This window comes from Ovis aries, chromosome 4 (genome assembly GCF_016772045.2).
Source record: "Ovis aries strain OAR_USU_Benz2616 breed Rambouillet chromosome 4, ARS-UI_Ramb_v3.0, whole genome shotgun sequence".
Classification (NCBI taxonomy): Eukaryota; Metazoa; Chordata; class Mammalia; order Artiodactyla; family Bovidae; genus Ovis; species Ovis aries.
The window spans coordinates 50,821,076-50,837,489 of NC_056057.1; the positions used below are offsets into that span (position 1 = coordinate 50,821,076).

Genomic DNA, 16,414 nt, shown 5'->3' on the forward strand with positions numbered 1-16,414 from the left:
TCACCAGTCTTAGTCTTTGGGGTTACCTTTGATTCTGCTCTCTCATGCCTCCATCCTGACCCCAATAAATCCTGCAAGGGACTTTGAAATTATATTTGGAATTTGACTATTTCCTACCTACTCGACTACTACTACCCAAGTCAGAGTTCCCATCAACTGTTGTCGAGATCACAGCACTGGCCCCCTAACAGGCTGCTCTTCTCTTCTTTCCGTCCTCTCTATTCTCCAGGCATGAACCGAAGTGATGTTCTTACTATCTGTTCTGTGTCAGGTGAAGCTACTCCTTCAGTGGCTCCCTACTTCATTGAAAGTAAAAGCCAAAGTATTATGCATTGAGCCCCTGGACTTTCCTGACCTCTTGTCTGCTGTCACCCTTGGATTAGTCAGCCTGGCCACACTGGCCGCCCCGCTGCTTTTACACACCCTAGGGATGCACCTGTCCTTGGGGCTTACACTGGTTTTCTCTTTCCACCCAGATAGTGAAGGTCTGCCGCTCTTTCATTCCTGTAAGTTTCTGCCCAAAACTCTGCCTATTTTTGTCCATAGCACTTACTGTCAACTGATGCATATTTTCTAAATACACTTACAGTCTGCTTCTTTCTCTCCTTCCTTTTCTTCCCATTGCAATGAATATAAATTCAGCGAGAGCAGGACCTTTGGTTTATTTAGAGAAGCACCTGCTACATGGTAGTTCAGTCCAGTGACTCAGTTGTGTCCAACTCTTTGTGACCCCATGGACTGCAGCATGCCAGGCTTCCCTGTCCATCACCAACTCCCAGAGTTTGCTCAAACTCATGTCCATTGAGTCCATAATGCCATCTAACCATCTCATCCTCTGTCATCCCCTTCTCCTCCTGCCTTCAATCTTTCCCAGCATCAGGTCTTTTCCAGTGAGTTTGTTCTTTGCATCAGGTGGCCAAAGTATTGGAGTTTCAGCTTCAGCATCAGTTCTTCCAATGACTATTCGGGACTGATTTCCTTTAGGATCGACTGGTTTGATTTCCTTGCAGTTCAAGGGACTCTCAAGAGTCTTCTCCAACATCATAGTTCAAAAGCATCAATTTTTTGGCACTCAGCTTTCTTTATGGTACAACTCTCACATCCATACACGACTATTGGAAAAACCACAGCTTTGACTATGTGGACCTTAGTCAGTAAAGTGATGTCTCTATATTTTAATATGCTGTCTAGGTTGGTCATAGCTTTTTCTCCAAGCAGCAAGCATCTTTTAATTTCATGGTTGCAGTCACCATCTGCAGTGATTTTGGAGCCCAAGAACATAAAGTCTGTCACTGTTTCCCCATACATTTGTGATGAAGTGATGGGACCGAATACCATGATCTTCATTTACTGAATGTTGAGTTTTAAGCCAGCTTTTTCACTCTCCTCTTTCACTTTCATCAAGAGGCTCTTTCCTCTTTGCTTTCTGCCATTAAGGTGGTGTCATCTGTGTATCTGAGGTTATTGATATTTCTCCCAGCAATCTTGATTCCAGCTTATGCTTCATCCAGTCCAACATTTCTCATGATGTACTCTGCATATAAGTTAAATAAGCAGGGTGACAATATATAGCCTTGACATACTCCTTTCCTAATTTGGATCCAGCCCAAACTGGGAACTGGACAACTCTAATTGTTCTTTCTTGATCTACAAACAGATTTTTTTCAGGAGGCAGGTAAGGTGGTCTGGTATTCCCATCTCTTTAAAATTTTCCAGTTTGTTGTGACCCACACAAAGGATTTAGGGTAGTCAATGAAGCAGAAGTATATGTTTTTCTGGAATTCTCTAGCTTTTTCTATGATCCAAAGGATGTTGGCAATTTGATCTCTGATTCCTCTGCCTTTTCTAAATCTGCTTGAACATCTGGACATTCTCAGTTCATGTGCTGTTGAAGCCCAGCTTGGAGAATTTTGAGCATTACTTTGCTAGTGTGTAAGATGAGTGCAGTAGTTTAAACATTTGTTGGTACTGCATTTCTTTGGGATTGGAATGAAAACTGACCTTTTCTAGTCCTGTGGCTACTGCTGAGTTTTCCAATTTTGCTGGCATATTGAGTGCAGCACTTTCACAGTATCATCTTTTAGGACTTGAAAGAGCTCAACTGGAATTCCATCACTTCCACTAGCTTTATTCGTAGTGATGCTTCCTAAGGCTCACTTGACTTCACACTCCAGGATGTCTGGTTCTAGGTGAGTGATCATACCATCATGATTATCTGGGTCATTAAGATCTTTGTTGTATAGTTCTGTGTATTCTTGCCACCTCTTCTTAATATCTTCTGCTTCTGTTAGGTCCATACTGTTTCCATCCTTTATTGTGCCCATCTTTGCATGACATGTTCCCTTGGTATCTCTAATTTTCTTGAAGAGCTCTCTAGTCTTTCCCATTCTATTGTTTTCCTCTATTTCTTTGTATTGATTACTTAGGAAGGCTTTATTATCTCTCCTTGCTATTCTTTGGAACTCTGCATTCAGATGGATACATCTTTCCTTTTCTCCTTTGTCTTTAGCTTCTCTTCTTTTCTCAGATCTTTGTAAGGCTTTCTCAGACAATTATTTGCCTTTTGTATTTCTTTTTCTTGGGGATGGTTCTGATCACTGCTTCTCATACAATGTTACGAACCTCCTTCCATAGTTCTTTAGGCACTCTATCTACCAGATCTAATCCCTTCAATCTATTTGTCACTTCCAATGTATAATCATAAGGGATTTGATTTAGGTCATACCTGAATGCTCTAGTGTTTTCCCCTATTTTCTTCAATTTAAGGCTGAATGTTGCAATAAGTAGTTCATAATCTGAGCCACAGTCAGCTCCTGGTCTTGTTTTTGCTGACTGTATAGAGCTTCTCCATCTTTGGCTGCCAAGAATATAATCAATCTGATTTTGGTATTGATCACCTGGTGATGTCCATGTGTAGAATGGTCTCTTGCGTTATTGGAGGAGGGTGTTTGTGATGATCAGTGTGTTCTGTTGGCAAAAGCCTGTTAGCCTTTGCCCTGCTTCATTCTGTACTCCAAGGCCAAACTTGCCTGTTACTCCAGGTATCTCTCAATTTCCTACTTTTGCATTCCAGTCCCCTATGATGAAAAGGACATCTTTTTTGAGTGTTAGTTCTAGAAGGTCTTGTAGGTCTTCATAGAACTGTTCAGCTTCTTTACCATTACTGGTAGGGACATAGACTTGGATTGCTGTGATATTGAATGGTTTGCCTTGGAAACAAACAGAGATCATTCTGTTGCTTTTGAGATAGCATCCAAGTGTTGCATTTTGGATGCTTCTGTTGACTATGAGGGCTACTCAATTTCTTCTAAGGGATTCTTGTTTGGTCCCACCCATTAGAACAAGACCCAGATTCCCCCACAGCCAGTCCCTCCCATCAGGAAGCTTCGACAAGCCTCTTATCCTTAACCATCAGAGGGCAGACAGAATGGAAACCACAATTACAGAAAACTAACCAAACTTATCACTTGGATCACAGCCTTGTCTAACTCAATGAAACTATGAGTCATGTCATGTAAGGCCACCCAAGACCAACATGTCATGGTGGAGAGTTCTGACAAAATGTGGTCCACTGGAGAAGGGAATGGCAAACTGCTTTAGTATTCTTGCCTTGAGAACCCCATGAACAGTATGAAAAGGCAAAAAGATATGACATTGAAAGATGAATTCCTCAGGTCGGTAGGTGCCCAGTATGCTACTGGAGAAGAGTGGAGAAATAGCTCTAGAAAGAGTGAAGAGGCTGAGCTAAAGTGAAAACAATGCCCAGCTGTGGATGAGACTGGTGATGGAAGTAAAGTCTGATGCTGTAAAGAACAATTTTGCATAGGAACCTGGAATGTTAGGTCTATGAATCAAGGTAAATAGGTACATAGTAGCTGTTTAATAAAACAGAGCAAATGAATGAAATGATATGTGATTTGTTTTCCTGAGCATCTCTTAAAAAATTATAAACATTTTATGAATCACAGGAGGTAATTATTGACTGGGAGAGCCAATAATCATAAGAATTTTGAAGAAAGTCCATATTTTTAAAACTTACAATTATCCATCCAGAATATTATGGGTGGTGGTAACCCAATTGGTGGTCTGCAGGGAAGGACCAAAGACTGGCCATTTCGAAGTGTTATTGGTTCAAGCTTTTCTTTGGTCCACAACGGTGACCCTAACAAAATAAAATAATAACTTCTAAGTTATTTCTGCACTGGAAAACAAAAAAAGCACTAGAAAGAAAGATAAACCAACTTATAGAGAAATAGCAACTTGGAATTTATGGAAATTAAGGTAACAAATTTTTCAAAAAATGACATTCATAGTATAAGTTCTGAGTCAGCAAGTCCATGTCTAAGAATTTACATTAAATAAATTCTTGAAGATACATAATGATTTTGTTAAAAGCATGCTTTTCGCAAAAGAATGAAAAACATTTATATATGTAAAAAAATTGTGAAATAAATAATGGTAAACCTATACTTTTGAATAAAATAGTGTCAGATGTTGTATAAAGACAGTTAGACAATAAGTATAAGATTAATATAATTTTCATGACATGTAGATAAGCCAAAAAGTTTATAAATTCAGAATGAGTTTGTTTTCAGTATGTACATACATATCTGCCTAGGTAAAAATATAAAAAACAGTAATTTCCTTGAATGAAAGGATTTATGAACAATTTTTACATTTCTTTTTTGTTCATTTGTAGTTGATTTGTTCTATAAAGCACACATATTATACACATAATTGAAAAAAGCTTTAAAAATGATCAGACCTTCATGATCATGGCCATGATCAGATCATGGCCACTGTTCTTTAAATACATGCTCTTGGGTTGTTGAGAGGATGTACTGACTATTGAAAAAAGAGTTACAATAATATCAAGATGATGAGGCCACTCTGTTTCCAGTGAAATTTTGATATGAAAATGTTTAAAGAAATATATGCACCCTAATGTTCATAGCAACATTATTTACAATAGCTAAGATACGGAAGCAACCTAAGTGTCCATCAACAGATGACTAGATAAAGAAGACGTGTGTGTGTGTGTGTGTGTGTGTGTGTGTGTGTGTGTGTGTGACACATAACAAAATATTGGGCTTCCCTGGGGCTCAGATGGTAAAGAACCTGCCTGCAATGCAGGAGATCTGGGTTCAACCCTGGGTCAGAAAGATTTCCTGCAGAAGGGAATGGCTACCCACTCCAGTAATCTTGCCTGGAGAATTCCTTGGACAAAGGAGCCTGGCAGGCTATAGTCCATGGGGTGGCAAAGAGTCAGACATGACTGAGCAACTAACACTTTCACTTTCACACAATGGAATATTACTCAGCCATAAAACAGAATGAAAATTTGCCACCCACAGCAGCACAGATGGACTTGTAGGGCACTGTGATAAGTAAAATAGGTCTCTTTGTACGGAGAAAGACCAACAGATGATATCATTTATATGTGGAATTTAAAAACTATAACAAATTACTGAATATAACAAAACAGCAGCAGACATAGATATATCTTCACTCACAAACTAGTGGCTCCCAGCGGGAAGAGGGAAGAAGAGAGGGGCAACATAGGGGGAAGGAGGGAAGAACCACAAACTACCGTGTATAAAATAAGTTACAAGGATATATCACATAACACAAGAAATATAACCAATTTTTATAATATTTTTAAATGGAGTATAACCTTTAAAATTGTGAATCATTATATTATATACATATAACCTTTATAATAAAGTACATCAACCATATTTCAATTAAAAAATGTTTAAAGAAGTAACACTTATACCTCAATTACCCATTTTATATTGAATTTATCTCCATCTGACTATATGGACTATGCTTGTACATAAGATTCAGGAGAAATGAATGATTAGATCAATCTGAGGAAGAAGCATTTTTCTTACCCCTGGTGATTTATTCCGGACTTCTACAAAAGATATACTGGTTTGACAAAACATTAGGCTGAGGAATTGGGAAAAAGTGGAAAAGGGTGACGATTTTCATGCAAAATAAAGTCAGAGTATTGGCATCAATGCCACTGCCTTCTTGTAATGGTTATTTGGATGATGTAACAGATGCTGGTGTTGGAGCCAGACTTTAAAAAGGGTCCTGTTCAGCGAACAGGTCTGACTTACTGGATGGACGGATGACAATGTTATTAGAAATCGCAGCCCCACGTTCATTCCTGGCTGTACACTGATAGACTCCCTCATAGGTCTCTGCTTTCCCCTCGCTCATGATGTTGATTGTGAGGGTTCCTGAGCCAGGCTTCATGGTGACGAGAGGGTCTTTATCTATGTCAAAATGAGTCCCATTTCGGGTCCAGGAAAAGCTGCCAGGCACATAGAGGATTAAGCTTGTTAACAGTCCAGAAAAACAGGATTACTTACTCTTTAACAAATTCCTTGTAGTTTTATGAGTTTCTGAATAATTAGACTTTAATATTCAATAAAGAGCAATAAGCTCCATACCGAAAATGTTTCACTGAATCGTGACTTAGAAAAAAGTGCTGACCATACATACTAAGGGACATGTCTTCATCAGAAGTACCAAAATCTGACTCAATAAAGAAACCATGCATACAAATTGCCTGTCACTTTTCAAAGAAAATAATATTGTAAGTAGGTCACCAAGGCACACCTTCTCAGAGCTTTATTAGCATTTTTATTGTAAACTCCATTGTTTATAGAATTGATAACCTGTCTATGAAAATTTGCTCCAGGGCGAAGTGTAACATGAAAGGCCTTTACAAGTACTAATATATGTGTATATTAAGTGATCAGACTAGTGTCAAGTTACCACAAGGCAAAATGTGAGTTGGGAGGAGAGGAAGACACTTAAATTCAATGGTATTTTAAATGTCAGGTTTCATTAAAAAAGTGACCATTCTATATAAAATATATTTGAGAATTTTTACTCTAGAGATGATTTTGAAAATTTCTGGGAAAGTATTTCAAATTGGCAACTAAAAGTCTTCTTTTTCAGCTTTGTTTATAAAATAAATGACTGCCTTATATAAAAGTCACAGAGGTCATGTAATTAAAGACTTGGTAACTGGTTACAAATGAACAACGGCCATGCTGTTACACAAGCATTAATTTCTAAACTTTTCCATGATTCCCAAGCCCTTTTGGATTTCCCTTCCCACTGTTTATCCATTTAGTGGGAGTTGTCACACCTCCTAGGGCAGGAGGCAGTGATAGCGGATGCTACTGGCTTAGGGTAAATAGAGATTAGGGATGCTGTAAAATATCCTACAATGCACAGGAGAGCTCTGCCTCCATAACCAAAAATTATTCAGCCCAAAATATCAACAGAGCTAAGGTGGAAAAATCCTGCCTAACAGGGAGTTATAGGAAGTATTAAGTGAGTGTTAAACTGAAGGGGACACTGTCCATCAAAGGACATTGCATTAGTGCTTAAGCGCTCAAAAGTTCCTAATAATACAGCAGAACAGATTGCTTTAAGCCTGCCTTTAATGGAAATTTTTGATATCCTTAGGTATTTACTGCCAGTTAATTTTTTCCTCTGGTGCCAGTCTGTGATAGATTAGTAAAGCTGGTCATAGACAAACTCAGAAATACAATATTGAGGAAATCTCCTTTCTATTATATAACTTAAAAAATTCCATTTTATATGTCCATAATAATCATCCAATTCTTGAAAACTTCCATATATTACTGGACAAGTTACAGATCACCTACTAAGGAGGTGTGGAACCTGGATAAGGTTACCTAGCATTATTGGGCATCAGTTTTCCCTCTATAAAATATATTGGCTGGACAAGATAATGTTTAATGTTTCTCCCAAGTCTAAAATGCTCGGCAGTGCTCATGCCAAGAGGCATATGAAGCGTCCTTAGTGTTGAACTCTGCCATGTTTGGAAAACCACTTGGGGCTATTTTATAGATTTCGAGAGAGCTAGGAGAGATCTTAGAAGTGGTGCAATTCAGCTTCTTTATTTTATAGATAAAGACACTGAGGCCCATAGAGACTTTTGACATCACCCCACAATTTTTTAGCATGTCACACAGAAAGGTATCAGTATGGAAATGCAACCACTTGGGTTTTTAGGAAGAGCCAACTGAATTTAATTAAAAGCAGAGAGACAAAATAATGAACCTACAAATGACACCTTAATAAAAGGTGAAAGTGTGAAAGTGCTTGTTGCTCCGTCGTGTCTCTCTTTGATTCCACGGACTGTAGCCTGCCAGGCTTCTCTGTTCATGGAATTCTCCAGGCAAGAATACTGGAGTGGGTTGCCATTCCCTTCTCCAAGGGATTGTCCTTACCCAGGGATCTATCAATGCTTCTTTTCAGTATTATAACAACAGAAAGCACACCTACCTTGGAGGAGGTTTCCCCTTTGCCTCACACTGGATTACAATATTCTCCCGAGGGTCAATAATGTAATCTTTTGGAGACTGTTGAGTGATGGTTGGTGGTTGTACCACTTAATTGTAGAAAGAAGAACAGTGGATAGAAACAAATTATTTAATATCGTAATAGTAATCTTTTTTTTTCTGTATCAAAACCACTTACCCTAGACTAAATATGCTCCAAATGTTTTTAGTAATTTCTCCTGTGGTAACACACAACTCAGCAGATTTTTGGCTAAAAGACTCCTAAAATTTTGGAGTCAAGACATAACTCCCTTTTGGTAACTTCATATATGTTCATAAGGCCCATTTTCCCACACTGAAAGTTTGGGAAATTCATTACCAATATAAGCTTAAAATTAAGATTTTCATTTCTGATGTAACAATGAGAAATTTCTCTGAGAACTTTGGTTCAAATGATGCTTTTTGATAAAATTTAAGTTACGAGGTGAATTTGCAACTTTATTAAAAAAGAGTAACTGATTTATAGTTCATTCCTGGGTTCATGTAAATGAATACACTGGTAACAAACATATTTGAGAAGCAATGTTAAAAAGATGATTAAATTAGAGACTTGACATGTCTTATTAGAGCCAAGAGGAAGGTGGCTACTAGGAACAAAGATAAAACAGGCTTATTTAGAAGATGAACTGGGAAGCTCTCTGTTATAGGAAACAACATTCTCATTTCAGTCTTCAAAGCGCTATGTGATCATTTATTATCACATTGTAGGAAGAAACTAGTCTGACCCAGAACAACTGAATCTTGAAAAAAGCTGGTATCTGGACATTTGATGTTCAAGTCACTCTAAGATTACCATACCCTGCTTCTTGTGAAATCAGAATCACAGAGTGTAGAACAGGAAGGGAAGGGAGAAATAATCTATTGTGACTTCCTCTGTTGCCTAATGCAGCAAAATAGCTTGACTTCCTAGGCAAACAGAGAGAAGCAAAGTTTCCTGGGTACAAGGTAACTACCTTGCACACCTCCAAAGAGAGCTGTTTACACAGACCAATGGTTCTCAATCAAGGGCTGTTTGCCCCCACTCCTCGGGGGACAGCTGGACACATCTAGGGATGATTCTGGTTGTCACCACTGTGGTGGGAGTGGTCCTGGCATCTGGTGGGTAGAGGCCAGGGATGCTGCTAAACATCTTACAGGGTACAGGACATCTTTATAATGTAAAGACTTGGTATTTGGTTCATTTAAGTTTTTCATATTGCAGACTGTCCCTTTCCTCTCCAGCTATGCTCTGAGCTTCCTTTGTGAAACTTCTTCCAGCTGCCAATCAAGTTATTTCCCAAAGTGTCATAACTGTTCTCTGCCTTTGTCTTTCTTTCTTGTGGGGGACTGCGTACATGGCTAAACTGACCACTTCCATGGCTTAAAAATGTCTTATAAATCTGAAGGCATGATTCCTTTTTCTTTGTCTCCAATCTTGTGTCTATTGACCAGACAGCTCTTACTAAATATCCAAAGAACACCTAAAATACAGATCAGAAATGGAACTCGTAATTGCCATCATTTACTGTGCACCTGTTAACTGCAGGATACGGCACAGTGTCAATTTCAACTCCCTTTAGCAAGATCCATCCCCTTCCTTATCCTAAGCCAGCTGCTCCTTTCAGCCTCTAGCACTGTCCAGGGGAGCCTCATCCTTTCCAGCCCAGTCAGTTACCGATGCTGGGTAGCAGTTTGGTCTAACAATTAAGAACTAGTCTGTCTATTTTTTACCAGCTGTGAGAATTCAAACAAGTTTCTTAACTTCTGTGAGCCCTCATTTCCGTAAAGGGAAAACAGGGTTTGAAAGTGGTGTCTACCTCCCAGGGTTGCTGGGAAAATCAAAGAAGATTACTTGTGCAAAATTCTTAGTCCATGCCAAACTATAATGGTTCAGTGATATTACCTATACTTAGATTATTATCACAGTCATTTTTATTTAGACCAGCTTCACTTTGCAGAGATCCTTAAGGCTCTGGCAGTATAGAGTCTGGGATGATGGAAAGAAGCTTAGAATTCCCCACTAAGGGATCAGCAGGCATAGGCTGTGGGTAAGGGGGACTTTTAGGAGTGATTCAATCTGATTTCTTGTGCTTTTCTGCAAGTGACAGAGATGCAAGGGTGGTGGTCTTAGACCCAGAACTTAATGGAGCTGGTTTAGCTGCCACAAATCACAGCCAGGAGCTGACCATCTAGATGGAACTCTTTGAACAGTGCTGAGGTCACTGGGCAACCAACAAGAGCTATGGAGTAACAAGGGGAAAAGGTGATTTTATATAATTGTCCTGGTTAATCCAATACCAAAGGAATTTTCAAATGCTTGAAAATTATTATTATTTTTTAGGTAGGTGATAGGTGGTACCCAGCTGTCAGAGATAGCAGTTTTAGATTAGAGCATGCCACTCAGAAAGGATGTGAGTGGGGGTTGCTTGTCTTTTGTACACTTTCAAACAAGATTCAAACTCTCTGGGCCATTTTACTGAGGACATTAAGAAATACTGGTCTACCCAGTCCTGCAGATTGAACAAGCATATGAGTGAACTCTGCTGAAGCACCTGCAAGTGCCCAGCTCCTATATATATCCAAAGATATCCTTTTATCCTAGCCAGCTTTGAACAGCATTTAGAACCAGATGTTCTCTTCCAATTTTGTGGTTCTCATTGAGTTACATCAGATTGTGAATGAAGCGCAGAAGTTAGTAGTGCAGAATATTGGTAAAAGAAAAACAGTAATACCTGAGTCCAGAATTCATGCAGGGAATATATTCAACCTGCTTCTTGGAATTTCATTGCAATGCTTAACCACAGTAAACACACATGCTTAAAAAGACGTTAGCCATGAAAATAAAATCGTGCATTTAATTCACAGTATTCATTCAAAAACAAAGACACAGTCAAATTTTCACACTGCCTGGTAATGACCAAAAGACACTTACAGTCTTCAAGAAGTTTTGCTTTTTCCCCATCAATATCAGCAGGTGAGTGGGCGAACAGGATTAAAGAAAACCAGATGTTAGTAATAGGAACGTTAGCACCCTAAAGATAATAGGGGCGTCTTGTCTGTTTTATTCAACCTAAAAAACCAGTAGAGCAAAGATGGAGCTGGTGAAGTAGCAAGAGAAAGAAACTCCCATTAAAGGTTTTGTTTATTCCTGAAGCAATGATTTCTACAGAAACACATGGGAAGAACAAAAGAGATGCTATAGGCCGAAAAAAAAAAAAAAAAGATTCTGCTAGGAATAGGAATGGATAATTCCATGCCATATATGTTGTGCTGGACAAGTAATTATGTTCAATTTGAAAAATAGCTTAAATCTACAATTAATCTGAGTTGTCACATACTGTGTTGTGTCTGATCCTATTGTTCCAGACATCACCATGCACATGGTAATGATACCTAACAATGGGACGCTGCTACAAGGAGAGTGCTTCATCCAAGTCAAATCCAGCACTGATCTGAGGTTTGTATATTTCCATGGTTAATCCCCATGTTGGTAATTGCACTTTTCAGACGGTTGACATATTTCTGCTTCAGAATGCCTCAGTCACCCAGGGCTGCTAGTACCTACCCCAAGGTGCAGAAGAGGTGTAAGGAACTAGGGCAGGAAGAAACTGCATTAGCATGCAGTTCACATGATTCTGTTGTGCTGCCTGTCATTACTACTTGCAAAGGTTAATGCAGGAGCGCCTGGCTTGTCCGTGACTTTCTTTTCATCATGGTTCTGCCTCTTCTCCATTAGCAGCGATAATTGAGTTAGCCGTAGGTGACTGTTTCCCTCTGATTGTTAGATTGAGCAGTCAGATTAAGGGGGAATATATTTAACACAAGAGAGAACAAAAGCATTTCTCTCAATGCTTTTCCCTCTCTTCCACATATCTGCTAGGACAAATGCTTACTTAGGCATTCAAACTACAATGGGCTTAGCCAATCATATCTTTTTTTTTGAATTGAAATTAAAGTCACTGAATGAATATCTTTTGAAAAGAAGTTGAATGTTGCATTTTCTTATACTTTAAAGATGCACAGCAAAGGGAGTCAACAAAGTATGGGACCCATCACATCTCTTCTTCCCACTGGCAGTTGCAATCTCTTTGGTTAAAAAAAAAAAATGACATCACAACAATTGAATTGCCCCAGGAAAGTGTTATCTTCCTTGCACCTTGGGAAGCTTGCCAAACAGATGTTCTATTCAAGAAGCTAATGGATTTAAAGAGGTCATGTAGATTAGGGATAAAGAATAAATCAATTCTGAAGTACAGTAATTGTCCAGATTTGAAAGTCTGCTTTCCATTGCAGGAAAAGTAACCCGTTGGCACTTAGCATTATCTGTAATTTTTCAGATGCCACCCAGCTCAGGGAGAGTGCAGCATTTATGGTACTTTATTCAGGAAAGGGTGGGCTTCTATAGTAGCTGTTACTTGCTCCGTTCTAAATAGCAATTTTGCTGAAGACTTGTTTTATTCTCAACATTGACATCTTGGTCTTTAATCACCATTTTTAAACAAAGACCTTTCACTAGGCTTTGATAAGACACATTTTCTAGCTCTAAACTCATACTTAAGATTCAAAACCCAAAAGTGAACTTTGCCTTGTCTGAGTCAAGAGAAGTGAGTCGTGGGTAGTCTGGGGATACAGAGGGGCGTGGGGTTGGCTGAGAGATGATCATTTTACTCTCAGCATATGAAGGGAGAAGATGGAGAGGTGGGAAGGGGATAAATGGGGCGGGGGGGGGGCGGTAATCAGTGATCATTCTTTTTGTTAGAGTACAGTTGCTTTATAATTCCGTGTTAGTTTCTGCTGTACAACATCATGAGTCAGCTAAATGTATACATATATTCCCCTCTTCTTGAGCCGCCTTCCCCATCCCACCCCTCTAGGTCATCACAGAGCCCCGAGCTCCCTGAGCCACACAGCAGCTTCTCTCCAGCTATCTATTTCACACCTGGTAGTGGACATGTGTCAACGCTACTCTCTCAGTTCGTCCCTCCCTCTTCTCTGCCTGTGTCCAAAAGCAATTCCTATGGCTTTGCTGCAGGATGGCTTCTATAAAAAGTTGCCTGTTGGGAAGATCAGCTCACAATTCACTTCTTCTTGGGCCAGCCCCCTCAGTGGTACACCAAAAGGATCAGAAGGGAGGGAAAGACGGACAGGGAGGGGACCATGTGTCTGATCCATTTGATGGCCTTTTCTAGAGTCTGATTCTTTTTTTTCCTAGGGACTGATTCTTTATAAACACCAGGTGCTGTTTGATTTGCTTTTCAGGATCACACAGACGTGTCCTCCATCCACACTGTTCAGAGTGACGGTAAATGCTGGGGAGGTTCTGGCTCCAGGGGCTCAGAGCTTTGCAATGTTAATACTTACGATCAAGAGGGACTTCCAGTGCACTAATCATCTGGCATAGGAAGAGCATCAGCGGCGCTCTGCCTGCAGATAAGCGCTTCTTTTTCGGCATTATTTTAAGCTGCATTAGCTGAGCTCCTGCTGAGCCACACAAGCTGAATTTCCTTTTCTTCTTTCACAAAAGATCTGTGTGTAGTGTTTCAGTAATTCTCATGCAGGAAACTGAAAAAGGATAGAAGAAGAATGAGTGTATCTTTTTTTTTTGAAAGAAGGAAATGAAGAGAGGAAGTCTGCAGTTCAGAACATCAGTTCTGTATTATATATGAACTCTAAATGGGAGCTAACTTTTAAATATTTAACTCTGAGGACTGAAAGAATAATTTATTCATAAATCAGCTAAAATTAGGTCAGAAATATTTGCAATGATGTCAAGCAAAACCTGTTAGTGCCATCCTTCTGGTTTTCCCAATTTAAATGGACTGCAGCCTACCAGACTCCTCCGCCCTTGGGATTTTCCAGGCAAGAGTACTGGAGTGGGTTGCCATTGCCTTCTCTTATATCAGAGGCTACTATGTCTCTAATAGTGCAAGAAAAAATAGCTTTAAATAGGTTAAAAGGTATGACTTTGAAGGGGAGGCCTAATGGCTTCTCTTTTCCAGAGATTCTCTCTGGGAAAGTTCAGGGTGTGGTTGTCAATTTGTTTCAAACCTCAAAACTGATTTACTGGCAGAGCCACCAAGAATACTGGCCTTTCCCATCTCTTACCTGGGCTGTGGCATCAGACATGCCTGGGCTCTGAGCTCCAGGTCTTCTTCACTACAGCAACCCTCTGAACCAATGCTGACTAATTTTCTCAAAAGATCTTTGGTTAAATCTTCAGAGTAGTCTCATGGGACCTACCCAATAAAGTTCAAAATACCCTTAAACAGGTAATTTAAAAAAACTTCAATGATCTGGTCTGAGTTTATCCTACCAACCTTATTTCCTCCTATTTCCACATAAATTATTTTTTGCTTGTTTGTTTGTCAGTTTGATTGCCTGGTTCTGCTTTTCTTTCTTGGGCCAGTCCTTCAACATGCTTTGAGTTTTCCCAACTTCTTGCCTTGATTTATCCCACTCCTTGTACCTGGAATGTTCTCTCCACCAAATTTCCTCATCAGTGTCCAAAGGGTTTCTTTGTAGATCATTGAAAATGGAAACGCAAGCTGACCACTCAAATAAAGTCATTTATTTCACCCTCTGAGAACCCCTGAAATTCCTTTGTTTTATTCATCATGTTATTATACAGGTATATACTTTTGGGGGATATGCATGCTCTCTCCCCTACTACTTCAGGCAAAGATTGTGCCTCTCGCATCTTTGTAACCTAAAATAGTATACCTGGCACATGAAAGTGTCTACTGTACACAAGAAAACATGAGCACAAACACAGAATGTTGGACAGGCTTCTGTCCGACAGCAGACTCCTGCGTGAAATGATGGGTATAATCTTCTCCCTAAGAGATGCGAGTGACCAATGGCTCTCTCACAAGAAGGTAGGAGAGATGCCATTACTATAAACCAGGGTCATTCATGCAGTTTCATTACTGAATTATTTGTGTAATTGTGTATTTTTTAAATGTCTGTCTTTCCCACTCAACTGAAAATCCTCAAAGGGTAGGGATCGCATCTTCCCTGTTTCCTATCATGTCCCCAGAGCTCATCACAGTGTCTGGCATATGGTAGGAAGTAAATAATATTGGCAGGAAAAAAAGGCAGGGAAGAGGGGAAAAATGAGGTTGTATTCAGAGAGGCACTCTGACCACAGTCTACCTAAGGCTATACTTATGCGCACGTATGCATGCTCAGTCACGCCTGACTCTTTGCGACCCCATGGACTGTAGCCTGCCAGGCTTCTCTGTCCATGGGATCTTCCAAGCAAGAATACTGGAGTGGGTTGCCATTTCCTCTTCCAGGTGATCCTCCCCACCCAGGGATTGAACCCACATCTCTGGAGACTCCTACATTGGCAGGCAGATTCTTTACCATCATAGCACCTGGGAATCCCTGGTTTCCCACCAGAATTCTTCAGTTTCTTACTCAGTTAAGCATTATGGTCTAAAAGTCAGAGAACTGTATTTCTCCAAAAGTCCTTTATATAAATCTCCTCTTGAAGAGGAGGCATTTTGGCAAAGGTAACAGAGTGAAACCATAACTGTCTATATTTATACTACTTGGTTTGAAAATCAAACTCTTATCAATCTGGTCAAATTAGTTGGCATATTATGTCTGTGTGTGGAAGAGAGCTTAAATGTATAAAAGAGAAATGAAATGATGCTGATAACATGTGTTTTGCTAGCAACTGAGTTCTGATTTGAACATGATTATAACTGTAGTTGGGTATTTCTTGCAAAATAAATATAAAAATATGCTAAACAAATACAAAAAATTCTAAACATAGACATTATACATATATAAATATTATTTTAGGAATGAAACATCTGTACTGTGTGCTTTCATTTAAGATCCAGGAAATTTGTCTTCCTATATTACAATAAATAAACATCATGATTTAAACATTACTGACCAAAATATAAACCAAACTGTCTTTCTGTGCATGCAAAGCAGATCTATATTATTTAATCAGATTTACTTAGGTCTTTCATGATTTTTTCTGTTGAAATGCTAGTTGTTAATTTATAGCGAGTCTTCAAGGAAAATAA

General features: G+C 39.3%; 1 protein-coding gene across 46 annotated transcripts in view; it reads right to left on the bottom strand.

Annotated features, from left to right (window-relative positions):
- NRCAM (neuronal cell adhesion molecule) overlaps nucleotides 1–16,414 on the bottom strand; it is a 311,070-nt gene that overhangs the window by 78,655 nt on the left and 216,001 nt on the right. For 30 of the 46 annotated variants that reach the window (XM_060414691.1, XM_060414706.1, XM_060414703.1 and 27 more), the window contains 4 exons: nucleotides 13,734–13,934; nucleotides 8,338–8,443; nucleotides 6,126–6,322; nucleotides 4,040–4,162 (listed from right to left, as the gene is read on the bottom strand). In XM_060414691.1, coding sequence (XP_060270674.1) covers nucleotides 4,040–4,162; nucleotides 6,126–6,322; nucleotides 8,338–8,443; nucleotides 13,734–13,839 — 532 coding nt within the window. In that variant the 5' untranslated portion in view covers nucleotides 13,840–13,934. Of the gene's footprint in view, nucleotides 1–4,039; nucleotides 4,163–6,125; nucleotides 6,323–8,337; nucleotides 8,444–11,304; nucleotides 11,323–13,733; nucleotides 13,935–16,414 lie in introns of all 46 variants that reach the window. The other 16 variants (XM_060414682.1, XM_060414705.1, XM_060414692.1 and 13 more) reach the window with 1 other exon arrangement.